The sequence below is a fragment of the Neomonachus schauinslandi genome, chromosome 2, assembly GCF_002201575.2.
Source record: "Neomonachus schauinslandi chromosome 2, ASM220157v2, whole genome shotgun sequence".
In the NCBI taxonomy this organism is placed as follows: Eukaryota; Metazoa; Chordata; class Mammalia; order Carnivora; family Phocidae; genus Neomonachus; species Neomonachus schauinslandi.
Genome location: NC_058404.1, coordinates 39758006 through 39785943, shown reverse-complemented (window position 1 = coordinate 39785943; position 27938 = coordinate 39758006). Strand labels below are relative to the sequence as shown.

At 37.4% G+C, this 27938-nt stretch overlaps 1 protein-coding gene across 1 annotated transcript; it reads right to left on the bottom strand.

Moving 5' to 3' along the window:
- On the bottom strand, nt 1-27679 carry FNTA (farnesyltransferase, CAAX box, alpha). The gene is made up of 9 exons (XM_021681551.1): nt 27435-27679; nt 24585-24670; nt 16293-16407; nt 11769-11873; nt 9275-9401; nt 6973-7121; nt 2006-2068; nt 906-1077; nt 1-635 (listed from the first exon to the last, which is right to left on the bottom strand). Exons 1-9 carry the CDS (start codon nt 27632-27634, stop codon nt 513-515), a joined length of 1140 nt encoding a protein of 379 aa, XP_021537226.1. The 5' UTR covers nt 27635-27679; the 3' UTR covers nt 1-512.
- Nucleotides 27680-27938: the final 259 nt, after the last annotated feature.

Below are 27938 nucleotides of genomic sequence, written 5' to 3'. Positions count from 1 at the left end.
TCAAGTTTTAGGATACATCTATAATTTTATTACAAAACCATTCTTTTGGCATTAGTTGGTTACAGTGATAGCAAGATACTGTGAGTGTGGCAGAGCAGCTCTAATGTAACACTGCATTCCCTGCTTCCTGGACCCAAATTTAAGTTACCTTATACCTATTACATACAAGTTACCAGCGTTCATTAATGCTGCAAATCCTGACACATATTCCCTTTAGGGAGGAGCTGATGCTAAGGGATTAGAGTAAATGTTGATAAGTCTACAAAAGCTCCTTCGTGGGACTTTGTTTCTTCGCCCTCCCCCCAAATTACTTTGCTTTAAAAGAATCAAATTACTAGTCTGAATAGCAGCAGCACCGAAGGAGCATCACACTTAGTTCTTGTTAAAAAGCAGTACCTGTGCAATGCACGTTTTACACCACAGGCAAAGGGAATGACCGCTTTAGTTTTAAACTCCTGCATTAGAGTCTCTTAAAAAAATAAAAGCATTCCATCGAGTTCTTCCAGATGGTGTTATTGCTGTACATTTGTTGGTGGGTCACCCTCTGTGCTGTGTTTGCTTTGAAGGGATCTTCCAATATATCTCCAATATTCCTTTCTTATAGTGTCCTTTTCTTTAGCTAGAATTTCACACAACTGAAAATGAAAAACAAAAATTCTTTAAAGATAATGTGTAAATCAATCTCTAGGGCAAATGCTTTTGAGCCAACAGTTAAACTCAGAACATGTTCAAATGAGATACATCATTATAATCATACAATGTTTCACTAGTGATGTGGGTTTTGCCCTGAACAGTGGAAATAGTCCTGCACTGAACTCGAGTGAACATGCTGAAAAGGGTATGAATATAGTGGCATTGGACAGACCAAATTCTGAGACACCAAGAACAGAGTTCTACTGACTTACCTCTAATGCTTTATTAAGAATGTCCTCCTTGTTGTCACATTGGTTTTCTAGCATGTCTTCATAGATATCCACGAGAAAGGCAATTAGGTAGGGGGAACTGTGACTTGGTTGTAAATCAAGTAACTGATTTAACAGATTTGGATATTTGGAAAGACCACGATCCTGTAAAATCCTAAAAAAAATTATTCTCAATTTTGAGAAGGAAGAACAAAAATAATAAAAAGATCATAAGAAAATGACCTCTGTAACACGAGCAAGAGAGGAGACTTATTTTGAATGAATGAAAAACTAAATGAAAATTTTAAATTATGTGTGAGTTTTATTATTAGATAATTATGAGCTGAGTATAATTAGTTAAAAAGAATAATGAAACTTAAAAGTGATCATTTATAACTCAAACTGCAACACACACATAATTAAATCAGAAAATAAACCATCTTCTTAAAATTAAAAAAGTAAGGAAGAAAACAAGAGAGAAGTTTCTGTTTCTTCTTGAGATGGTTCCTTATTCTTTTAGCTCTCCAGATGTTATAGGCCCCAACCCTGGATATATCTCCAAATGTGACTGGGCTCCATACTTTATGTTCTTTGGGCCTAGTCTCCAGGGAGACCTCTAAGCTCGAAAAGGAGCCTGGTTGTATCAGTAACCAGGCAAGTGAAACCTTGTCAATTTAAGGAATGAGACTTGTAACAGGAGATCTCTAGAAATGAAAAGAGAAAGGTTGGCTATGCATCTGTGCAATCTGCTTGTAAATAGTTTGCTTTGTCTTTACTATGTTCCTGGGCTAAACAGAAACTAAGTGTGTATATCCCATTCTTTGAGATAAAGACTATAGGATTCATAAATACAACTATAACTCTATTACTGTTTAGTCATGGACTATTCCAAAAACCGTGCTGGTATGTGCTTGGGGGCTGAAGAGAAGGCTAGAAGGCACTGTTCTTGGGTGTCACCATCTAACACTGGTATACTTCTCTTAGATCCAGAAAAATGGGTAATTTTTTAGTATCCTTTTGGAATCTGATTAATGGAATATATTCCATGATACATCATATTAGCAGGTGGTTTTTATATAAAACAATCCAAAACAACCTCTTACCCTTTCAAATAGTTCCATGCACTCTCATTATGCGGTACTAGTTTGATCATTTCTAGAGTGTACCTATAAGAAAAAGACCACAAAGAAATATGTGTAATTTTAAAAGCAGTGCAATAGTTAGAAACAGTTTTAATAAGATTGTGGCACAGCTTGGATATGTGCTTTCATTTATCTTCGTGGGCTATGACTAGGTCTAGGTCATATCTAAATTAGAGAGAATTCTTCAAGTCAGCAGTTTTCAATTCATAGTTACATAGTTCCTCCCTCCTGTAAATTTGTAACCAATTCTGGGAAAGGACACCTAACTAATATGAAGGCTCAATTCACAACAGGAAAATGAACTGATGTGGAGGATTTCCTTTAATTTAGGCTTTCCCTTTGAAGAAAATGTCAGCTAAAACAAGAGGTTTTTTCCTTTTATTGGTAAAGCAATCTTGAGAAAAAGTCTAAGATCTACTTATGCCCAATTTAAATCATTCAAAAAGGAGAACTACATTAATCTTAGGAGCTGTAATAAAAATAGCATGGAAATTTTACAGACAAAGAATAAAAATGAGAAATCAACACAAATGTATATTTCTTATATTCTGAAACAAGATTACTAGTTAACTATGATGTGATTACCAGTCAAAATGGACACTCCCTTTCTTTTCCCTTTAATCAGATTATTAAGTACAATTTAGATCCAATTACAACAAATTCCAAGGGAGTGACAGAATTTAGCTTCACTACATACTTGTTCAAACGAGTAAGTCACTCACTGACTAAAATTTACTAATCTTGGTTTTACTGCTGTTTTATTTTTATTTATTGTTTCATTACTGTTACGATGGCATTTTTTTTCCCCAGAGAGTACAGTAGTCCACCTTTCTCCATAGGATGGGTTCCCAAACGCCCAGTAGATGCCTGAAACCAGAGTATCAAATCCTATATATACCATGTTTTCTCCTATACATCCATACCTATGATAAAGCTTAATTTATAGGCACACTAAGATTAACAATTAATAAATAGATCATAATATACTCATTGTAATAAAAGTTATATGAATGTAGTCTCTCTCAAAATACCTTATTAGACTGTACTCACCCTTCTTGTGATGATTTAAGACAATGCCTACATGATAAGTTGAAGTGAGGTCAATGACAGGCATTGTGATGTAGCGTTAGGCTATACTACCTACTGTCTCACCACACATGTGTCCTCAGGAGGATCATATGCTTCTGGACTAAAGCTGCCATGAGTAACTGAAACTGCGGAAGGCAAGACTGCAGGTAAGGGGGGAATACTAAAACAATAAACTCATCCAGCACCATGAAAAAGTTTTTTCCAACTAATTTTACATAAACTAGTATTTCCAGTTATTTTTCAAACCATGTCCCTGCATGTTTTCACTAGGCATTGTAGAAGACTATTTCATTTTGCAATACCTAAAGAATTTTATTCATATACCTATGCACTAAAGCATGATCTATTTTAATGGTTAAAACATGCACTTTGAGGTCAGAGTGCCTAGCTTCTTTGTTTTTTTGTTGTTGGTGCTGTTTTTGTTTTTTTTAAGTAATCTCTATACCCAACACAGGACTTGAACTCACAACTCCTCGGACTCACGACCCCAAGATCAAGAGCTGCATGCTCTACCCACTGAACTGGCTGGGTGCCCCAGACTGCTTAGATTCTAATCTTAGCCCCATCAATTATTATCTGTGTGCTCTTAGGCACACTATAGAACTACTCTGAACCTCAAGTTCCTTATCAAGTATCCCACAGTGTTGCTATGAAAATTAAATAAGAATTCCTGGCATGTAGTAAATGCTTAATAAATGGTAATTGTTGAGGCCCCTGGGTGGCTCAATCATTTGAGCATCGGACTCTTAATTTCGGCTCGGGTCATGATCTCAGTGTTGTGGGATTGAGCCCTGTGTTGGGCTCCACGCTCAGTGCAGAGTCTGCTGGAGATTCTCTCTCCCCCTCTAAATAAAATAAAATCTTTAAAAAACAGATAAATAAAATAAATAAATGGTAACTATTATTAATAGTACTAGTAGTACTCATTAAAAATATGGCCATGACATATAAAATGAAAAAAGCAATGTGTATAATACCATTGCCTACGTTGCGGGGCATACATGTTTGCAAATGTACTTTAATAAGGTTTGGAAGGATCTGCACTAATTGTAGCTCACGCTAAAGAATGGGGTATGGGAAGAGAGAGAATAAGAGATTTTGATGTTTTACTTTACACAATTCAGAACAGTTTCCCCCTACAACTAGACTGTATTACTTTTATAATAAAAGGAAAAAAAACAGAAAATAATCAGATAAATCTATATTCTTTAGAGTTAAAAAATCTGGTTAAACTAAATTCTAGATAACTACAGCTACTCTTAGCATTTTAAATATTTTTTTTTTTTTTAAAGATTTTATTTATTTATTTGAGAGAGAGAATGAGAGACAGAGCATGAGAGGGAGGAAGGTCAGAGGGAGAAGCAGACTCCTCGCCGAGCAGGGAGCCCGATGCGGGACTCGATCCCGGGACTCCAGGATCATGACCTGAGCCGAAGGCAGTCGCTTAACCAACTGAGCCACCCAGGCGCCCCTTAAATATTTCTTTTACCTATCTTAATGGTATGATAAGCCTTATTAAATATGGAAAACTCTTAGATTTTTTTTTTTAAAGATTTTATTTATTTATTTGAGAGAGAGAGTGAGAGAGAGAGCACAAGAGGGGGAAGCGGGAGAGGGAGAAGCAGATTCCCTGCTGAGCAGGCAGCCCGATGCGGCACTCAATCCTGGGACTCCAAGATCGTGACCTGAGCCGAAGGCAGTCGCTTAACCAACTGAGCCACCCAAGCGCCCATAGATTTTTTTTCTAAACAATTTTTTAAAGATTTTCTTTTTAAGTAATCTCCATATCCAACGTAGGGCTCAAACTCACAACCCCGAGATCACGAGTTGCATGCTCCACCAACTGAGCCAGCCAGGTGCCTGTGGAAAAGTCTCAGATTCCCTACTGATTGTTTCTATTTGGTAATAAAAAACCAGTGATCTGCCTTTGAAAACTGTGAGATGTTTCCATTTTTCACTCTTCATACTCAACTTTCAAGTATCTTATTACACCTAACCTAATGAAGTATGCTATAGTAAATAAGGAATATGTAGTATTTGAAATCCCTAATTATTAACCGGGTTAATTCAAGGAAGAATAACCTGAAGCAGTCTACCTTTTAGCAAGAAAGCTATTGAAATCTCTAAAGGATGACACTTTACTGTCCTTCAGAGTGCTTTTGTCCTAATTTTCGTAACAGAATACCAACTCTAAAATAAAAAAAAGTACTATATAGAGGGCTGGATGATGCGTCTGAATTTTCTCTACTCAAGCCCCAGTATTTAGGTTTGAGAGTAATAAAATTATTTCAGTAAGTTCACTGTTACCCCTCAGATCAATACTATTCAACAGAACATGATGATGAAAATGTTCTGTATCTGTGCTGCCCAATATAGTAGTCATTAGCCACATGTGGGTACGGAACCCCTGAGAAGTAATTCATATAACTGAGGAACGGAATTATGTGATTTTAATTAATTTGAACTTAAGTAGCCATATGTGGCTAGTGACTACCATATTAGACAGCGTAGCTTTGAAGAGTTGAACAGTAAAAAGAGCATGAGACATGCTTGAGGGGAATGTGTATGCTCCAGAAAGAAGCCTACAGTAGACAGAGAGTTAATGCAGGACACTGGATGACAGACCTCTTTTCCTTTTAATTTAAATCACCAGAACCCTATAAAGAACAGAGAAAAGCTAGCTGCCTTGACCCAAACAGAAGTAATAAGAAGGGAGATGAAGGCAGATGGTCATAAACATCAGCTCTTCCCAGGAGCTGTTAAAACAACTTTTATTTTTTTATTTTTAAATTTTTTTAAGTAAGCTCTAGGCCCAACGTGGGGCTTAAAACTCATGACCCTGAGATCAAGAGTCACATGCTCTACTGACTGAGCCAGCCAGGAGCCCCTAAGACAACTTTTATGATTAAAATTATGAGTATGAAAAAAAAATTATGAGTATGTTCTCATCAGGCTATAAAAACAATAAATAATATTCAAATTTAAAACAGACACCGAGACAAAAGAGACAAAGTCAGAAAAGAGGTGACTATTAATGTTTATGGATATTAGTATTCATTCCAATTCAAAAAATTCTAGCGCTTATAATAGCTTTTTGTATGCTAAAGCAGTAGTTTTCAACTAGGGATGGTTTTACCCCACAGTGGACATTTGGCCATGTCTGGGGACATTTTGTTTGTCACAACATGGCGGGAGAGTGGGTTACTGCTGATATATAGGGTGTAAAGGCTAGGAATGCCACTCCACATCCTATAATGTACAAGACAGCCTCCTACAACAAAGACGTCCTGCTCCAAACCCTGCACAGTAGAGTAACAGGGCTCCTGAGGACTATTACCTAAAGGACACCAGAATTTAATGAGATAGTTTTAAAAATAAAGCTTCCTAGACACTATGTAATCTGATTTCTTCTCAATCTGTGATAGCAACAATATTTCAAGAAACTTAAGACACTACAGTGTAGAGGTATACTACAGTAGCTATAAATTTGTCCTTAAGGTTTTCATTTAAGTATTCTGTCCTATTCGTTCAATGAGGGCAGGATCAGGGGCAGTCTTGATCTTTGCTGGATCCCCGATGCCTGAGACATGATAGGCACACAAATACTCTTTTAATGAGGGACGCCTGGGTAGGTCAGTTGGTTAAGCAGCTGCCTTCAGCTCATGTCATGATCTCAGGGTCCTGGGATCAAGTCCTATATCGGGCTCCCCGCTCAGCAGGGAGCCTGCTTCTCCCTCTCACTGCCACTCCTCCTGCTTGTGCGCTCTCTCTCTCTCTGACAAATAAATAAAATCTTAAAAAAAAAAAAAATGAGTGAACAAGTGAAGGAGATTACTAACTGGACTTCTCTCTCCAATATAGCACGATCATTGTAGCCAGTGGTGTTAGAAATTACGAAGTATCTTTGGTTCCAGACAGAGTTATTTCTCACATCCTCTTTAAGAAGTTGGTCTACATACTGCAGCTCATTATCCCAAAGTTTAAATTCCTAAGAGAAAAGAAAAAATATCCAATTAGAAATGTCCCATTACTTTTGTTTTTTAAGAACAACCCCAAGATCAAGAGTCACATGCTCCACTGAGCGAGCTAGCCGGGGGCGCGTAGAAATGTCCCATTATTAATAAAAAAAATAAAAATAAATAGGGGCGCCTGGGTGGCTCAGTTGGTCAAATGTCTGCCTTCAGCTCAGGTCATGATCCCAGGGTCCTGGGATCGAGCCCCGCATCGGGCTCCCTGCTCAGTGAGGAGCCTGCTTCTCCCTTCCCCTCTGCTGCTCCCCCTGCTTATGCTCTCTCGCTGTCAAATAAACAAAATCTTAAAAAAATAAATAAAAATAAATGAAATTTCAGCAAAGCTAGTGAAGCTAGTGAAGATGTGGGACTCATCACATATTTGGAGGAAAATGATAGTTGCAGGTCGAGGAAGTGGAAGGGGAAAGAAAAGTCATCAAAGACAAGGGAATGGTCATAAAGAAAGAGAAAAATAAGGAAGAGAGAGCAAAGTGGCCTGTGATTTGGTACTACCTTCTTGAGAACAATTTATATATCAAGAGACATGTTTATACTACTTAAACAGACCCAAGAAGTATTCTCTTGGGGACTAAATCACAGGCAAAAAAGGTATATGTAACTAAATGCTTATGCATTAAGGTGAAAATTTAGAGGGGGAAAAAACCAAACTCAGAAAATGATTAAATATAGTATAGTATATTAATAGGATGGATTTGATATGAATACATAATATTAAGTAAAAGAGAAGTATTAAAAATGCACATATGATAAAATTACATTAAAATACATGTGGAGAAATATACACAACTATATTTAGATACAAATCTTTACGTTATAAAGCTGTTTTAGTAAAAAAAATTATGGGCAGGAGAAAACCAATTAAGACAATTTAAAAAAGGAATGAAAAGTCAAAACTTAACAAATGCTGCAAAAGTTGGGGATGTTAATTATGAAAAAGCTAATGGAGTTATATTTTTTTTTTTTTAAGATTTTATTTATTTATTTGACAGAGAGAGACACAGCGAGAGGAAACACAAGCAGGGGGAATGGGAGAGGGAGAAGCAGGCTTCCCACCAAGCAGGGAGCCCAACACGGGGCCTGATCCCAGGACCCTGGGATCATGACCTGAGCCAAAGGCAGATGCCTAATGACTGAGTCACCCAGGCACACCTGGAGTTATATTTCTTATCTGATAATGGCAAAAGGGTAGAATTTCATATAAAAAACAAAAATACCAAATATCTTTAGAAAATGTATCCCTTTAATCAAATTTAGAAAAGCTTACATTTTTAAGTAAAAAAAAATTTTGTTGGGGCGCCTGGGTGGCTCAGTCGTTAAGCATCTGCCTTCGGCTCAGGTCATGATTCCAGAGTCCTGGGATCGAGCCCCACATCGGGCTCCCTGCTCAGTGGGAAGCCTGCTTCTCCCTCTCCCACTCCCCCTGCTTGTGTTTCCTCTCTCGCTGTGTCTCTCTCTGTCAAATAAATAAATAAAATCTTTAAAAAAAAAAAAAATTTTTGTTAACTGCTCTTGTATAATGAATAGTGCACAAAGTAGCAATCACTGGAAAAAATTCACAGGAAACAACACTAGAATTGTTTGCTGGAATAAATAAATGCCCAGAGTGGGAGTTAGAATTTTATGCTAAACCCTGAACAACTCTTCTCTTCTATTCAGGGTTTAGTATAAAATTCTAACAAGTGGGCAGAAATAAAATACTATCTATTACTGTAAAATCATATTCCAAAGTTTATGTATGTAAAAACCCCCTGTAGGTGCCATGCCCTTGTTAATTAAAATAACACAGCTGTATCAGAAAATTACAACTACCTTTTCTATTCAATTTGCTAGTAAATATAAGATGTGATGCAAATTCAATTTAAAAAATACAAAAGTTACTATTATTCTTCTTTAATATGAAACTACTTACAACAGATCTTGAGAGATTAAAAGATTAATCAGCATGAAGGATGTCAGGTTTTAATTAAGTATCTTAATAATTCTTAGTCATTATATTTTGTGTGATCTTTATGTGTGTTTTCGTTCGAGTATACTTACAATTTAACAGTAATTTTAATTATTTAATTCAGTTAAAACAATCTGAAAAACATTTTAACAAGAAAGGCAATACCTGAATAACCCATTGTCGATGTTGCCAGGCATGATAATTCTTTGCATCCTGATTAAGAATATCAGCAATAAATTCAAGCTCCTGAGATGGATCTTTTAGCCATTCCACTAATACTCGCCTATGATGCCTAAAGCAGGGAGAAGAAAAAAGTTTTGTTAATGTATCCATGAACTGAAGTATCAACTGCGTGTGTTGTACTATGTGATGTCGAGGAACACTCAAAAAACAGAAATTCACCTCTAATTCTCAAGATTATACTGGAGAGAAAAGGTAACAAAGAAGAAACACTCAGAGGGAAAAATTCCAGAACACTAAGTAAGAGTTGAGAAACATAAAACAATAATTTGTGTGTAAAATGAAATCAGATACTTAGGGTTTAAAGAAGGTTTATTTCAATCTAAATCTGGAAGTAATCTTTTGACAACCACAAAATCCTGTCAAAGAATTTTGAAACATTGCCAGATGGCATAATCAGACTACAGGAAATGTGATACTATTTAATCAAGTACAGAAGCTCCTCTGGTTATAAATAGGCTTTTAATTTTTCTTAAGTCCACAGCATCACATACAAGCAACTGCTCATTCCATCAATTCGTGGGCAGAACTGAATTTGCTTCTACTCTGGCAAGTAGCTATGACAAGTTCCAAGTTTGTCAAGAGTTGTTTCTGTACTAGGAAAATGCTTCTAAGAGTTTTCTGTTGGGTTCTATTTTTATAATTTTTCTTAGCTGAAATATTTATAAAAATCTATTAGTGAAAATGTTTTAAAAGTCACTGTAGTGATGGTTGTACGTATTTTGTAAATACACTAACACCACTGACTATACATTTTAAATGGGTAAATAGACTAATGATGTACTATATGTTGGCTAATTGAATTTAAATTTTAAAAAATGGGTAAATAGTAGGGGTGCCTGGCTGACTCAGTTGGTACATCATGGGACTCTTGAACTTGGGGTCATGAGTTCAAGCCCCACATTGGGTGTTGAGCTTACTTTAAAAATAAATAAATAGGGGCGCCTGGGTGGCTCAGTCGTTAAGCGTCTGCCTTCAGCTCAGGTCATGATCACAGGGTCCTGGGATCGAGCCCCGCATCGGGCTCCCTGCTCCGTGGGAAGCCTGCTTCTCCCTCTCCCACTCCCCCTGTTTGTGTTCCCTCTCTCGCTGTGTCTCTCTCTGTCAAATAAATAAATAAAATCTTTAAAAAAAAAAAAATTAAATAAATAAATAAATAGGTAAATAGTATAATATGTGAGTTATACCTCAAAAAAGCTGTTTTTAAACAAAATCATTAATATTCAATATACTAAAAGTGAGTAGGAGTGATGGGAAAAGGGGAAAGATTCAATGCTTAATGAATGAATGAATGAATGAATGGAAAATTTAAAAATTCATCTTATAGAATATTAAGAAGGCAAGATACTACTAAGAGGAATATCCTAGTGGGAAAGGCTTCTAAATTTATTTCAGAAATCTCCCAAGTTAGTGAACACTAGTAATAATTTACTTTTCTAGGTTCCTGGTAAATTCTGTAATTTAGGAAAAACTTAAGAATTAGGTCCTTCCGCATGTCAAGTTGACCCTCACCACTACCACCAGCAGTACCTCCTCCTCCATCTCTAAAATAACAGCAACCACAGTAGCTTCCATTCAAGGGGTGCTCACTATATGCCGGGTGCTGTTCAAACTCTATTTCTTTCCTATTTGTTCTCTGTCCTCCTGCTCCATAACGCCTCTTTTTTTCCTCCACTGTGTTCTGTTCAACTCACCCATAATAATCCCTATAGTTTTGTCTATGCTAACTTAGGGCTTAGCTTCTAGAACAAATATACTCTGTAAAACACTCTGCACCATTGTGGTTTTCACACTGCACTGTAAGATAACTGGCTTTATTATGTGCTTTCCCTGTTAGACTGTGTGGTTCATCTTTGTATCCCCGCCATCAATAAAAAAATTTTGAATAAACGAATGAAAGATGAAATACCAGAAAGTCATTTTTTAACACACTGGATAGAAAACATTTTTTCAGATTCTTTACTCAAAACTTTTCCAACAGTATTATATGCTAATGTCAATTTTTAAATAATAATAGCAGTACACATATTTGAGTGTTAACTTGAGGTTAGGCACCACTTTAAGCACTAAACATAAAATCATCTCATTTAGGAGCACCTGGGTGGCTCAACTGGTTAAACATCCAACTCTTGATTTCAGCTCAGGTCATGATCTCAGGGTCGTGAAATCGAGGGGCTCCTTGCTGAATGTGGAGATTGCTTAAGATTCTCTTTCTCTCCCTCTGCTCCCCCACCCCACTCTCCTCTCCCTTAAAAAAAAAAATCTCATTTAATCCTAACAACCCTATGAGACAGGTAACATTAGCTCCAATGCAAAGTACTAAAATTATTAAAAAACCAAACAATTCCCTGTAATCTCATCACCTACTGGGCAGGTAATATTAACATAATGACGTATTTCCTTCCTATTTTCGTCTTACCAAACTTGATAGTTTTTGGGCTGTTCCTCAATTATTGCAGTGATGTAGTTCATTTCCTCATGTAGATCCTTTTGAAGTGACTTTAAGAGAACTCTCCGAAAATGCCTATAGCAAACACCAAGCATTGTTTCATTACTCTACATAAACTGCCTAGCCACAGTATCTGATGAAGGTAAAACAACATAGTTAGACACACTTCTTTTTTTGGTAGATATTCTATATAACCAATAATTTAGCAATGTAACTGCGTTTGGTTTTCCAAACTCATACAACTATCTGGTGACTGAAAGAATCAAGCATTTTGAAGTAAAAATAGTGAAAGGCAACAAATGTTGAGAGAGGAGAAAAACACAACCAACTAATGATTATTTTTAGGTAACACTCTGGTTACGAGTGTTCTATTACAGGAGAATCAAAGACATCTCTCTCCCTATAATATTTCCCTATATGGTACAGCTTGTTCGTTCAGATATATAATTCATATAATAAATTAATTCCATTACAAACATTATCAAATATTTTGTTTTCAGAGCCACCACAAATATGCTATTTATATATGAAACAAGTTTCTCTTAATTTCTTCATAGGCAGAATCAAATCATTAAAAAAACCTTTTCTCTAAAAACATGATTATTAGTTCTGGTCTATTTTTACTTCAAAATTTCCAACTCAATGCATAATAAAAGACAAACAGCTGCTTTAAAAGTATAATGCTAAATAGGACAGATAACAGTATTTCTCTATTTTATTAGTTTAAGGAAAACTAGGCTTCATAAAGCATGGCCATAAACAAGCAGCTTGGGGCGCCTGGGTGGCTCAGATGGTTAAGCGTCTGCCTTCAGCTCAGGTCATGATCTCAGGGTCCTGGGATCGAGTCCCGCATCGGGCTTCCTGCTCCTTGGGAGCCTGCTTCTCCCTCTGCCTCTCTCTCTCTCTCTGTCTCTCATGAATAAATAAATAAAATCTTTAAAAAAAAAAACAAGCAGCTTGGTTTACATGAGTAATGTTATCCAGCATACTGCCTTTAAAAAAACAGCAAATAAACTTAGGAAATTTTAAAATACATTCTAAGTTACTTTGTGTTATGTATGGTCAAGAATTTCTTAAAAGATAAGAAGGTGCATATCAGAGATATAAAATGATGGAATATCATACTAAGAATTCCAGTGAAACATGGTAGATTAAATGAATGTTTATCCTGACACCCTAATAAAACCCCACAAAAATGATAGTAAGGGAATAAATAACAGTATAAACCACAAAGACAAAGAGAATTAGGAACAAAGGGATATCACAGCATTTGGAAGAGGTCAACAAAATTACGGAAAATGGTAAGCTGACAGAAAAGTTTACCTGACTTTAAAAAACAAAGTGCTAAAAACCTGTCAACAGAGGAAGAAAGGTTCAGAGATCAGGTGTCAGGTATCCTCAAAATTGGGAATCAAGTATGGGGTTAAAAACAGTATAAAATCTAGGGGCGCCTGGGTGGCTCAGTTGTTAAGTGGCTGCCTTTGGCTCAGGTCATGATCCCAGGGTCCTGTGATCGAGCCCCACGTCGGGCTCCCTGCTCAATGGAGAGTCTGCTTCTCCCTCTCCCTCTGCCTGCCTCTCTGCCTACTTGTGCTCTCTCTCTATCTCTCTGTCAAATAAATAAATAAAATCTTAAAAAAAAAAAACAAAACTGCTGCACCCTTTAAAAAAAAAAACAAAACCGTATAAAATCTAGAAAGAGCTCTTAACAGCCAAGATCCCTCCCCCAACCTTAAGCAGAGAGGTGACGGCATCACTGGCCTGGTGTGAGATAACAGAAAAAATATATATAGGTCTCTGCCCCTGGTTCCTGGCACAGAGCTCCTGGAGCAGTTAGAAATTCCTAAGTGATAAGAGCACTAGAAGCAGGGCACCTGGACGGCTCAGTCGGTTAAGTGTCTGCCTTCAACTCAGGTCATGATCTCAGGGTTCTGGGATCGAGACCCGCCTCGGGCTCCCTTCTCAGCAGGGAATCTGCTTCTCTCTCTCCCTCTGCCCCTCACCCCGCTCGTGTGCTCGCGCTCTCTCTTTCTCAAATATATAAATAAAATCTTTAAAAAAAAAGAGCATTAGAAGCATTCTATTGAGGCAACTCTAGGTGGGCTCCTTAGGTGGCTCCTGGTCACCAGGAAGACCAAACCTTGATCAGGAGCTTGGAATTATCAGTTCTACCTTTAGCTGCCTAGATAAGAGAGAGGCTAGAAACAGAGTTAATAACTGATCATGCCTACATGAGGGAACCTCCAAAGCATCCCAATACTAGGAGGGTTGGAGTTTCCAGATGGGTGAACCAATCCATGTTCTGGGAGAGGACATATCCTCCATGAGGACAAAAGATCCTGAGCTTGGGACCCTCCCAGACTTTGCCCTATATATCTCTTCATCTGGCTGTTCATCTGTATCCTTTTATCACATCCTTTAATAAACTGGTAAACAAACACTCTAGCAAATTAACTGAACCCTAGAAAGGGGTCATGGGAACCTCTGATTTATAGCCCATTGGTTAGAAGCATAGGTGACAACTGATTTGCGATTAGCCTCTGAAATAGGGGGCAGTCTTGTGGGACTGAGCCTTTAACCAGTGGGATCTGACGTTATCTCAAAGTCAGGTAGTTAGACAATGTCAGAACTGAGTTAAATTGCAGGACACACAGCTAGTATCAGAGAGAACTGCTTGGTAGGGGAAAAGCCCACAGCCATTTGGTGATCAGAAATGTCAGAAGTGAAGTGTTTTGTGTGAAAGTAAAGGAGACACACAGAAGGATAACTGTGGTTCTTTCTAAAAACCTGGCAAGACACAAGTGGCTTTATTCTCTGGAAAAATCTGAAGCAGAAAGGAATACCAGATGCAAGAGAAATACAGGGCAAGGAAAAAGACTGGAAACTGGGAAATTTAAAACACTGATATACTAAACAGCTGAGAACCCCCACCCCAACCAATCTTCCCCTGCCTGACCCCCCTAACTGTGGCAGCCAAACACATACTCCTCAGGCAATAATCAGACAACTCTTCTTTGGAGAAACAAACCAACCACAAGAAAAGATCTAGAATTGCTGACATGTGAAGATTTCGCACAAAACAGCCACATCTCCACTCACTAACCTCACAGTGAAGCCCACCAGCTGACAAGTCCTGCTTGTCACAGGTTCCATACATACACAGCTTCCAATCAGGACTTTTCCTACCTCTTGAGAGTTTGAAAGGAGAGTCAAGGATGTGAGAAAAATACTTACATGAAAGAAAGAAACCAAAACAAACACACAGAGAAATGAAAATACATCACACATTTATGAAATAAAAGACAAGATGCTGTTAAAAAAAAATTCAGAAAATAATAAAGAGCTTTGGAAATTAGTAGTTTTTTAAAAAAGATTTTATTTATTTATTTGACAGAGAGAGATACAGCAAGAGAGGGAACACAAGCAGGGGGAGTGGGAGAGGGAGAAGCAGGCTTCCCGCGGAGCAGAGAGCCTGATGCAGGGCTCGATCCCAGGACTCTGGGATCATGACCTGAGCCGAAGGCAGGTGCTTAATGACTGAGCCACCCAGGCGCCACTGGAAATTAGAAATTTTTGAGTGCAGATAGAAATCAGAAGATAAAGTTGAGGAAATATTTCAAACGTAAATGAAAAGACAAAGAAATGAAAATTAAAAAAAGCAATCAAAAACATACCACATACGACTAAAAAAAAGCATTCCAGAAAGAGAAAAAACAGGCAAAGAGAAAAGGAATTATCAAACATAAAAAAATTCTCTGGACCTACTAAAAAGGTTTAAACGAAATAACGGGAGTGTTCTCAACAGAAGCTAAAGGAAATAGAAAACCAGTTTTAGAATTCTGAAGGAAAACAATTTCTAATATAGAATTCTACTCATAAAGTTGAGAAGAGACTGAAGAAACTTTTCAATATATCAAATCTCACAAATGATTTCCCACACATCCTTTTGTAAGTTCTCTTCTACTCAAGGATGTGGTCGATAAAATGAGAGAATAAATCAAGAAAGAGACACAGGTCAGGTCTGGAGATAGGGGATCGAACACATGAAAGAGTTTGAGATTAGATGTGCAGTGCCCACACTGGTGAAGAAGAAAAAAAAGGAGCTGAAGGATTACCTGTTGTGTTCAGCAGTAATGACACATTTTACACATTTCAGAGAGCCTGGGAGACAAATTACTTACTGGCACAAAGAAAACGAAACTAAACAACAAAAAAAGGCAATCTGTTAAAAGGAATGTACTCTGAAATACTATAAAATGTGGGTCAGCATATTTAGAATATATAGGTTAACTTAAGAAAAAATAGCAAAGAGTTCTTACCTATGGGGAGGGGACACTGGTAGAGAAAAGGGGACAGAGGATGCCATTTTTCATTCAGTCTCTGACTTTTAAACTCATAGTGTGAATTATGATAACAAAGTTTAGTTATGAAAAAGAGCCATCTGAACTAAAACATGAGACATTTAAATGGGTACTATTAATGAGTAGTACTTACCACACTGTATAATTGGCTGCATTTAACTCAATAGCATCCCTGGTTAGTTTAAAAGCTCGTTCACTTCTTTCATCACGCTGCAGGACAGCCCGGAAATAATCATAAACATCTCTAACTGGGGACAGAGCATACAACTGCATTAGAACTATCTTCCTTGTTTAAACTCAGCACTATAATACAAAATGCTATTATATCTTACAAGGAAAAATACTGAATTTATATCATTTATAACAGTAAACAAAAGAAAGTCAAATGACTGTGGGAATGCCACCCTGAGAATGCTTTAGTGTCACAGCCATAACATCTGTGTAACTATGCTTCCCGCTCATGTATGTACAGGGGGCTAGTGCCAGACTCCAAATCTCTGAAAGACGTCAGGCATTAAAGTAAAATTAAGAGTGCATATATTCAAATATATTCACTTACCTGGTTTTCCCACATTGTATTTTGATCAGTTTCATAACTGAAAAAGCAATGTACACAATGGTAGAAAATTCAAACCATACAAAAAGGTTCACACTAAATTTCCATTCAACTAAATTCCTAGTCTTTCCCCAAAGAAGCAACCACTGTTAACTGATTCTACTGTATCCTTCCAAATATATGTTCTAAATACATCATCCCGTTTTTTACACAAATGAGATCACATTGGGGGCCTGGCTGCCTCAGTCAGTAGACCATGCAACTCTTGATCTTGGGGTTTTAAGTTCAACCCTCACGTTGGGTGTAGAGATTACTTAAAATAAAATCTTCACAAAGATAAAAAAATAAATGAGATCACATCACACTCTATGTTCTGGGCCTTGCTTTTTTCACTCACACATTATTAAAGGTAGTGCAAAACTTACATACTCATTGACTCAACAATTCCAGTTCCAGGAAGTTTTCTTACAAATATACTTCCATATGTACCCAAAGCATCCAAAGAAATTTACTGGAGTATTTGGTCACATAAAAAACTTTTAAAAGGCTGGTCTGATGGTAATGGGTTAATCAGAACTTACTAACATTAGTGTCACTAAAGTTGGTATACAACCCCCCACTGCTAAATTTGACTGGCTTAAAAAAAAAGGAAATGAAAACTGGAAACAAATGATAAAGAATGAGCTAAGTCCATTATGACACACCCTTACAACGACATACTACCCAGTTGTTAGTATTGAGACTGCTCTGGTGTGTACAGCTATGGAATAATTGCTAAGATTGTTAAGTGAAAAAAGTCAGGTGCAGAGCAGCATGCTATTCATTTAGTTAAAAATATATGCTTATTTATGAATATACTGAGGAACAGGGATGAGAAGACATAATTTTCAACAGGATTCCCTGTTACAAAGTGTACCACATTTCTTCAATAGCTGCAGAGCATTTCACTGTACGGTATTCAAATTTTATCCAACTCATCCCCTATAAATGAATGTTTCATTCTTTTGCTGTCCTGAATATAAACTGTATGCTATCCTGAGTATCAATGTATGCACATGTGCAAATTCAGTGTCTCTATAGAATAAATTCCTACAAGTAGAATTACTGCATCAAGGTGATGTGCACTGTTGATGCTGACAGGTTTTGCCAAATTAAAGATCTGATCAATATATATACTCCCTCCAAGAATGTATGAATAACCTATTTTTTCCACATCCTCACTGACAATATCAAAATTTCTCATCTTTGCCAATCTCTTAACTGAAGAAACTTAGACTTTGGCAAATATTAACCTGTTGTATTCCCATTTTCCACAAGACAAACTGAGGCTCAGAGAGATCAACAAGTTCACACTGGGTCAGTGTTCCTTGCAAACAGAAGTTAAACCCAAAGCTAGGGGTGCCCGGTTGGCTCAGTCAATAGAGCATGTGATTCTTTTTTTTTAAGATTTTATTTATTTATTTGAGAGAGAATGAGATAGAGAGAGAGCATGAGAGGGGGGAGAGTCAGAGGGAGAAGGAGACTCCCTGCCGAGCAGGGAGCCCGATGCGGGACTTGATCCTGGGGCTCCAGGATCATGACCTGAGCCGAAGGCAGTCGCTTAACCAACTGAGCCACCCAGGCGCCCCTAGAGCATGTGATTCTTAATGTTGGGGTTGGGAGTTCGAGCCCCACGTTGGGTGTAGAGATTGCTTAAAATTAATTAAAAAAAAAAAAAGTTAAACCCAAATCTAGTCTGACATCAAAGCCCATGCCACTAATCACAATGAACTAGTAGATACTGCAGCTGAAATGCCCTCATAACATAGTATAGTTTAAGGCAGAGAACAGATTATGCCCCAAGACAGACTCTGAAAAAAAAATGTGTTAAAACACTCCTCAATACTTTTTTCCACAATTAAAAATGTATGTGGACATGCTATGCTATTTTTCTTACAGTATACAATTTTACACCTACTGACAGTTTAAAAACTTTTAAAAGGGATGTATGGAAACGTCAAAATATCCTTGTTTGCTTAACCATTCTGTTACTATTGGCAATGTGGATTGTTTTCAATTTTGCTTTATAAAAATCACTGCTTTAATCTTCCAATAACTTTGCATTAAAATTTTTTTTAATTACGTGCACATATTGTTTCCTTAGACTATAACCCCAAAAGTGAAGTTATCAGAAAACATGAACAATTACAGCTCTTTACAAATTCTGAGACATTAAAAGGTTACCTACTTCTAAACACTATCTTTAAAAAGCTGAATTTAAATCATACCAGAATAAAATTTAGAAAGAATGTAAGTGGCAAACAACAATGAAACTAAGAACCAAGCTCCCAAATATTTTTCAAGCTATAACAAAATGCTTAGAACACATTACTTCTATATACAATGTATATATACATTTATATACACACCTATCTACACATACAAAACATATACACTTGCACATATACGTAGCATAAAACCAACTTCGTGGAGACGGGAAACATAATGAGACCAGTGGAAGGCTATATACCAAATTTTTTTTTTTTTAAAGATTTTATTTATTTATCAGAGAGAGAGAGCACAAGCAGGGGGGAGTGGCAGGCAGAGGGAGAAGCAGGCTCCCTCCTGAGCAGGGAGCCCGATGCGGGACTTGATCCCAGGACCCTGAGATCATGACCTGAGCCGAAGGCAGAGGGTTAACCAACTGAGCCACCAGGCGTCCCGGCTATATACCAAATATTAACAGTGGTTATTTCTCTTTTTAAACTGGTAACTTTTACTGCATCATCAAGAACATTCTTTTTTTAAAAAAGTTTTTACTTAAATTCATCAGTTAACATATAGTTTAATATTAGTTTCAGGTGTAAAATATAGTGATTCATCACTTCCATACATCATCTGATGCTCATCATAAGCACACTTCTTACTCCCCCCCTCACCTATTTCACCCTTCCCCCCCACTCACCTCCCCTCTGGTAACCATCAGGTTGTTCTCTATAGTTAAGAGTCAGTTTCTTGGTTTGTCTTTTTCCCTTTGTGCATTTGTTTTGTTTCTTAAATTCCACATGAGTGAAATCATATGGTGTTTGTCTTTCTCTAGTTCACTTAGCATTACACTCTCTAGCTCCATCCAAGGTGTTGCAAATGGCAAATTTCATTATTTTTATTGCTCAGTAATATTCCATTGTATATATACCACATCTTCTTTATCCACTCATCAGCTGATGGGCACTTGGACTGCTTCCGTAATTTGGCTATTGTAGATAATGCTGCTATAAGCATCAGGGTGCACATATCCCTTTGATTAGTATTTTTGTACTCCTTTTATAAATACTTAGTAGTACAAGTGCTAGATCATAGGGTAGTACTATTTTCAACTTTTTGAGGAACCTCTATGCTGTTTTCCAGAGTGGCTGCACCAGTTTGCATTCCTACCAATAGTGCCAGAGGATTCCCCTTGCTCCACATCCTCGCCAACACTTGTTGCTTGTGTTGTTGATTTTAGCCATTCTGACAGGTGTGAGGTGCTATCTCATTGTAGTTTTTTTTCACTTAACTGACTGAGCCACCCAAGCACCCTTCATCAGTGTTTTATAGTTTTCAGAGTACAGGTCTTTCACCTCTTTGGTTAGGTGTATTCCTAGGTATCTTATTGTTTTGGAGGCAACTGTAAATGGGATTTATACCTTAATTTCTCTTTCTGCTGCTTCATCACTGATGTATAAAAATGCAACAGATTTCTGTACATTGATTTTGTATCCTGCAACTTTACTGAACTTAACAGTTTTAGCAGTTTTTTGGTGGTTGATTTCAGGTTTTCTATATATAGTATCACGTCATTTGCAAATAGTGAAAGTTTTACTTCTTCCTTGCCGATTTGGATGCTTTTTATTTCTTTTTCTTGTCTGATTGCTGTGGCTAGGGCTTCCAGTCCTAGGATGAATAAAGGTGGTGAGAGTGGACATCCCTGTTTTGTTCTTAACTGTAGAAGAAAGCTCTCAGTTTTCCCCACTGAGGATGATATTAGCTATGGATTTTTCATATATGGCCTTTATTATACTGAGGTAAGTTCCCTCTAAACCTACTTTGTTGAGGGTAACAGTGGCTATTTCTTGATGATAAGAGTCTTCTTTTGATTTTAACATCCTCAAAATTTTCTAAGATGAGCATTTATTACTTCAAAAAATATTTTTAATTAAAAAGAAATATATATTCCATGCAAACACTGTAAACAATACAAAAGTACATGAAGTTTCCCTTACTCCAATGCCACTCCCCAGTGCACTGGATTTCTATCAAGGGTAATGGTTGTTACCAGATATTTTTCTAAGTGTTTGTGTGTGTGTAGTTTTGTTATTTTTTAAAATTTTTATTTATTTATTTTTATTAAGTAATCTTTATGCCCAACATGGGGCTTGAACTCATGATCCCGAGATGGAGAGTCCCATGCTCCACTGACTGAGCCAGCCAGGCACCCCTGTTGTTTATTTTTAATGAAATTGGTATAATATTTTTCATACTGCTTTCCATTTTGGCATTCTCCTCCTCAATGGTATGTTTTTCCATGCCAACATATACATATCTACATCACTCTTTTTCCACTATTCCATATAAAGAACATGGCATAACTTACATGTGAATGCTATTTTTTTTTCCAGAACAGAATTCTGTAAGTGGGAATAGAATACACAGCCTTATGGCTTTATATGTCAAGTTGATAGGCTCATAAATTAATCGGGGGTTATATAAATAGAATTTTATATTCATTAGATTTTTTTCTGTAGTTTTCAATATTAAAATATTCTTTTAACTAAATATTACACATTTGATACACTGTCATACTCAAAGTTTCTAAAACGTACTTGGCTTTTTTCACTCAACATTGTTTCTGAGGTCTGTCCATGTTATAAAAGATCTAGATCCTCTTAATGGTTACTTAGTATTCAACTGTATGATAATGTATGTTTTATTTATCCATTTTCCAAAACATAAATATTGTAAGTGGCTTCCAACATTTTGCTTTTTCAAAAAATGCTGCAAATTATAATAGTTAATACATATAGTGCTTACTCTGAGCCAGACAGTCTTATTATTTTATATATATAATTTACTCACTCTATAAAGTACTGGCCCTTGAATGACACGGGTTTGAACTGCACAGGTCCACATATACGCAGATTTTTTTCAATACAGTATAGCACCATATTTTTCTTAGGAATTTTTTTAAGAGCTTTTTTTAAAAAAATTTTTTTAAGAGAGAGAGAACAAGCTGGGGGAGCAGGGAGGGAGAGGGAGAAGCAGGCTCCCCACTGAGCAGAGAGCCTGATGCGGGACTCAATCTCAGAACCCTGGGATCATGACCCGAGCTGAAGGCAGACACTTAACCGACTGAGCCACCCAAGTGCCCCGATTCTTTTTTTTTTAAACTAAACTCTATCCCCATATGGGGCTTGAACTCATGACCCCTAGTTTAAGAGTCATATACTCTACTGACTGAACCAGCCAGGCACCCTTCCTTATGATTTTCTTAATACCATTTTCTTTTTCTCTAGCATAGTTTATTGTAAGAATACAGTATATAATTCATTTAACTACAAAATATGTGTTAATTGACTATTTATATTATAGTAAGACTTCCAGGAACAGTAGGCTATTAGTAATTAAACTTCTGAGGAGTCAAAAGTTATACATGGATTTTCAACTGAGCGGAGGGAGGTAGCACCCCTAACCCTCATGTTATTCAAAGGTCAACTATAGCTACTACTATTATCCTCATTTTACATGGGAGAAATAAAGGTAAAGGTTAAATAATTTGTCCAAGGTTATAGAGCTAGTAAAATGGTGAAGTTAGAATTTAAATCAGTTGGTCTGTCTCTGAAGTGTGTGTTCTTAACCTCCTAGTACATGTCTTCTGATGTGATATGGCAGAGTGCACCCAGAATGTATCACTGGAAACAGTATTTCAAGGTTATACGATAGAAGCATTTTCCAATTTTACTAGATTAAACCAAACCCCCAAATGGCTAAACATGAAAATTACCATCTGAAATGTATGTATCTGTTCATATGCCCTAAGATCTGATATCGTACAATAGTTTTAATTTTTACCATTTAATGCATGGTTGGGAAATAACATTCCCATTTTATTTGTATATCTTTCATTCCTAATGATAATGGACATCCCCCCGCCTTTAAAAGCCAATGGAATTTTCTCTTCTGTAAACTACCAGCTCATATACCCTTTGTCTATTTTTTTATGTTTGCCTGTTTCCTTAACAGGCAGGAATTTCTTGTAAAGTTCTGAACATCAATCCTGTTTCATATGGTGTATCTTTTCCCATACTATTGCTTCCCTTTTAACTTGGTCATGGATATCTTTTGTACAGATTTTAAATTTTGATATATTCATCTATCAGTTTTTGATTGACAGGTCATATTTATCCATCTTTTTCCTTTGTGGTTTCTAATCATGATATATTAAGAATTTTAAATGTTAATCTTTTTCACCCTGCAAAAAAAGCTTTTTTAAATTATTTAACCAAGAGAAATGTTATGATTGTATCGGTTTCTCCAACATCTTTGTTATACGTACGTAATGAATCTGAAAGTGGTTTTCATCTCTCTGATCACTAGTGAGGTTAACATCTCTTCACAGATATTTCCATTTCTTCTAGTGAATTATCTCTCCGTATCATCTCTCTTCATAGTGTGAAAGCTTTGCATTTTAATGCAGTTATATCTTCTGATCTTTTCCTTAATTCTGAATTTTACATCTTGCCTAATAATACCTTCTTCACCAAAAGAAAGAGAGATTATTCTCTTGTTCCTTGTATATTTACAGTTGTGTTTTAGAACTTTAATTCATCCGTAATTTATTTTCACGTAAGACATGAGATAAGGATATAATTTTACTTCTATCCAAATGCACAGACTACTGTTACAAAACCAATTTCATTAATCCATCTTTTCATACAAGTATAAGATGTCCTTTTTATCACATATTAAGTTCCCATCTATACTGATCTATTTTTAGATTTCTTATTAATCTATTTATTTCTGCACCAGTTCCACAAGTTATTTTTAGTAGTACATTTTTATATTCCATAAGTCAAACCTTCATACCATCTACTTCCTTTTCAAACATTCCTTGGCATTACTTCATAATCAAAAGAATACAATAGACGCTTTTTGTAAAAAAGGAATGATCTTGGATAACAAAGCCTTAACTGAAATGTGTACATAACACACACACATACACACACACACACACCACAGAGGTTTGAGGATTATGAGGCCACCACAACCAACAGAAATCAGAATATATACACACACACACACATATAAATACAAAGCTAGCATTCCATTTTATTCATGTACACTTTCTTAGAAGAACAACTAACATTTGCATGACCTTCAATTTACAAAGCATTTTCATTCACATTCATTATGAAAGAATGATACTTTGTCAAAGATAATAATCCACTCATTTTAATATCAGTTAATGTATTCCAACTGAGCCTAACACTTCATTGCTGAAATATATTTCAAAATGCACAAGTTTCACCAACCAAAGTTTATGCTACATAAAACAGTAACTCCTTTATGTTGTATCTTGTGTGCAGATTAAACAGTAAATGAAAAGCACAATCACAAGTACCTATTACATACTATACTGTAGCATTCATTACTTATACTTAGAATATGTCCATTCTTTGGACAAAATAAAAGTTTTAACCATGAAAATGAATTATTAAAAAATGAGTATTAGCTTAAGTCATTTAGATCTTTATTAGACAAAAATCTGTCATCTACCTAACCAGATAATTGTCAATTTCAACTCTGCTACAAAGTTTGACTTGTAGACCTTTTCCCAATAAAAAATAAACTTACATTTTTCACTATAAATGATCTGGACCACTGGATTGGGGCCATCATTCTGCGGCACTGGATCTATATCAGCCCATTCTGCTCTGTCCCTGAAATACATATATTTTTTTCAGTGATTGTATTCAAACACATAAGAAGAAAAAGAACTCTGGTGTTTTTAAAAATAGCGGTGGGGGGTGGGAGGGATGGGGTGGCTGGGTGATAGACACTGGGGAGGGTATGTGCTATGGTGAGCGCTGTGAATTGTGTAAGACTGTTGAATCACAGACCTGTACCTCTGAAACAAATAATACATTGTATGTTAAAAAAAAAAAAAGAAGAAGAAGATAGCAGGAAGGGAAAAATGAAGGGGGGGAAATCGGAGGGGTAGACGAACCATGAGAGACTATGGACTGTGAAAAACAAACTGAGGGTTCTAGAGGGGAGGGGGGTGGGAGGATGGGTTAGCCTGGTGATGGGTATTGAGGAGGGCACATTCTGCATGGAGCACTGGGTGTTATGCACAAACAATGAATCATGGAACACTACATCAAAAACTAATGATGTAATGTATGGTGATTAACATAATAATAAAAAATAGCAACAACCACACTTCCATTAATATTAGTAACTTATAAATATTTTAATGTAATCATGGTTGGATTTTTTTCATGACCAAGTTTTGCCGTTTTGCTTTACATATTAAACCTTTTTTTTTTTTTTTTTTTTTTAGATTTTATTTATTCATTTGAGAGAGAGAGAGAGAGCACAGGCAGGGGAGAGAGAGAAGCAGACTCCCCAATGAGCAGGGAGCCCAACATGGGGCTCAATCCCAGGACCCTGGGTCATGACCTGAGCCGAAGGCAGACACTTAACCGACTGAGCCACACAGGCACCCCAACATATTAAACTTTTAAAGTAACATAAATTGAATAATCTGCCCATTAAAATAAGTTAATAAATCAACAGTTCTCAAATTTAAAGTTTTTATGTAAGTGTAGAAACATGTTTGCAGTAAGTACACAATAGTTTTAAATTAGAAATCAATTTAATTCATTGGTCTAATAAGACTTTTTAGAATTAGCATTTTAAAAAAGTGAGTAACAATTTACTAGGAACTGACATTTTAAAATCAAAGTAAGCACTATTAGTTTACTATACTGAGAGGTAGTCCAGGTGGTCTTTAGAGAGCAGGTTATGAAATCTAATAACTGTCTGAGCTGGAACGTAGGCTCTAACATTTATCAGCTGTGTGACCTTGAGAAAGTTACTTAATCTCTCTGGGCCTCAGTTTCTTCATTTATAAAATGGAGATGATATTACTAACCAACCTCAGAAGGCTGTTTGGAGGATTAAGTGAGATAATATGTTAAGCAGTTAAATGTGTGTAATAGTAAGCACATAGTAAGTATATTACACATATATACTGTTAGTATATAATCAATATATGAAATACACATTACCATGTTATAAATATAGCATATAATAAATGTTTATAATAAGCATTCAATGAATACGATTTCTCATTATCAATGCTAAAATAACACAGTGGCACCAATAGGTGCCTATAGACATTTCTGTGCAAAATGCCCAGTATGACTAAATTTGTTTTAGCCACTCTTTTTATATTATTTTTCTTTCACCCATCTTTTAGTTCTCTATACTGATCAGCTATTGACAGCAAAGATTCTGTGGCATCCAGACAATCTTGAAGTTGTGTCCACTATATCAGAAGAAATACAAGGGAAACAATTACCTGAGGTGTGAGACTGAGAGCCTGGGGAAGTAGCATGAGAAAGGTAAGGCTGTCATTTAGTCACTGAAAAATCAGACATAGCCAAGTGAAGCAGCTGAGTATTTTACAATTCAGAGAGGAGGTGTGAGGATTATGGGGCTACCACAGCCAAATTAAATGTGTAAAACAACTCCAGTAACAGAATGTGGATAGTGACTTTCACTCATTCATAAAATCAAGGAAGGCAAATAAGCTATCGAATGGGTTTACCTAGAACTACATAAGAAAAAATAAGACAAAAGAAAAATAAGATACAAGGATTTCTCAATTGTCTTTGCAAGTTCAACTGGAGGTAAGGAACTGGCATTACCAGAAAGCAAAGAACTTCTAGGGGTGGGACTGGGGAGAAAAAGCAAGAAAGTTACAAAGTACCCAACTCTGCCTACTATATGCCACTTGTATTATGTACGAGGTGATGTAGGGATGTATTAGAGTTTAAGAACAAATATCTTTTCGGTCTTACAGCTTAAACTCGGTGCCTGTCTGATGGTAGGCGCTAAAATATTTAAAGAAAATGCTGAATGAAAATGTCCCAGTCCTTAAAGATCTTACTCTAGCTCTCTCCATTTTAACAGAACCAACCACAGGAAGCCCTTACACCTTGTTTTTAAAGCGAGCTAATCGGGACCTTATTTATATTTAAATCTTACTTCCTGCCAGGCTATTAAACAGCACCCAAACCCTTCGGTATTCAGTTAGATTATCAGGGTTAGCGCTGTGGGAGCATGAAAGAGAGCGGGAGATTTCTTAAATTCCTCAATCACACCTAAACAGCCTAAGAAAGAGTGCTGTCCAGTGTGTTGCAGCTTCTACGCTCTCTGATGTCTGGCCTCCCCTCTGTCTCTCGGTGACAGCGTTGGCCCCGGGAACAGCAACCCCGAAAAGAGCGCTAGGGCCCCAAGCGGTCCCGGACCCCGCCGAGCGCGCCCCCTCCACCCCGGGGGGCCGGACAAGGAAGCGTCGGAAACTTCGGCCGAACACGCCGAGGCCAGAAGAGCCGACCCCGAACCGCCGGCCGGGTGAAGCACCCGCCTTCGGGGGAAGGGCCTCGGGTGCCGCGGCCCTGCTGTGGGCGTTACCTGTACAGGACATAGGTGGGCGAGTCCAGGCTCAGGAACCCGTCGTCCATAGGGGACGCCACCGCTTCTCCGGGTTCAGCCGCCATAGCTTCTTCCTGCTGTTGCTGGGGCGGCGGAGGGTGCGGCTGGGGCGGTGGCGGCTCCGGCTGACCGGACTCGCTTCCCTGCGCAGCCTCTCCGACCCCCTCAGTGGCCGCCATCTCGCCTCGGTCCGCAACAGAGGTGGCGGTGGCGGCGGCGGCGGCGGCGGCCCCGCCCCTTGGGGCCCCGCCCCTCGCTCCCTCCCCACACCCCCGCGGCGAACCACTTCCGGTTTTCTTGCTTCCTACCATAGAGATGCAGACCAGAGAGACCCGAGCGGGGCCCCAGCCCTGGAGGTCTGAGATGGGCTCCTGGCCATAGGTGAGGAACGCCACTCTCCCTAAGGACTCCAGATTTCCCGCAGTCATCCCGTGTGTGGGCCTTTCCGAATGCTTGTAGTTGATACTTGGGAACGTGTTGGTT

Coding starts and splice junctions, on each gene's coding strand:
- FNTA (XM_021681551.1), bottom strand. CDS start 27,634: ATGGCGGCCACTGAGGGGGTCGGAGAGGCTGCGCAGGGAAGCGAGTCC. Junction 16,408..24,584: donor GATCATTTATAGTGAAAAAT/GTAAGTTTATTT, acceptor CTCTGTCCCCAG/TTAGAGATGTTTATGATTAT. Junction 1,078..2,005: donor GCATGGAACTATTTGAAAGG/GTAAGAGGTTGT, acceptor AATTTTTTTTAG/GATTTTACAGGATCGTGGTC.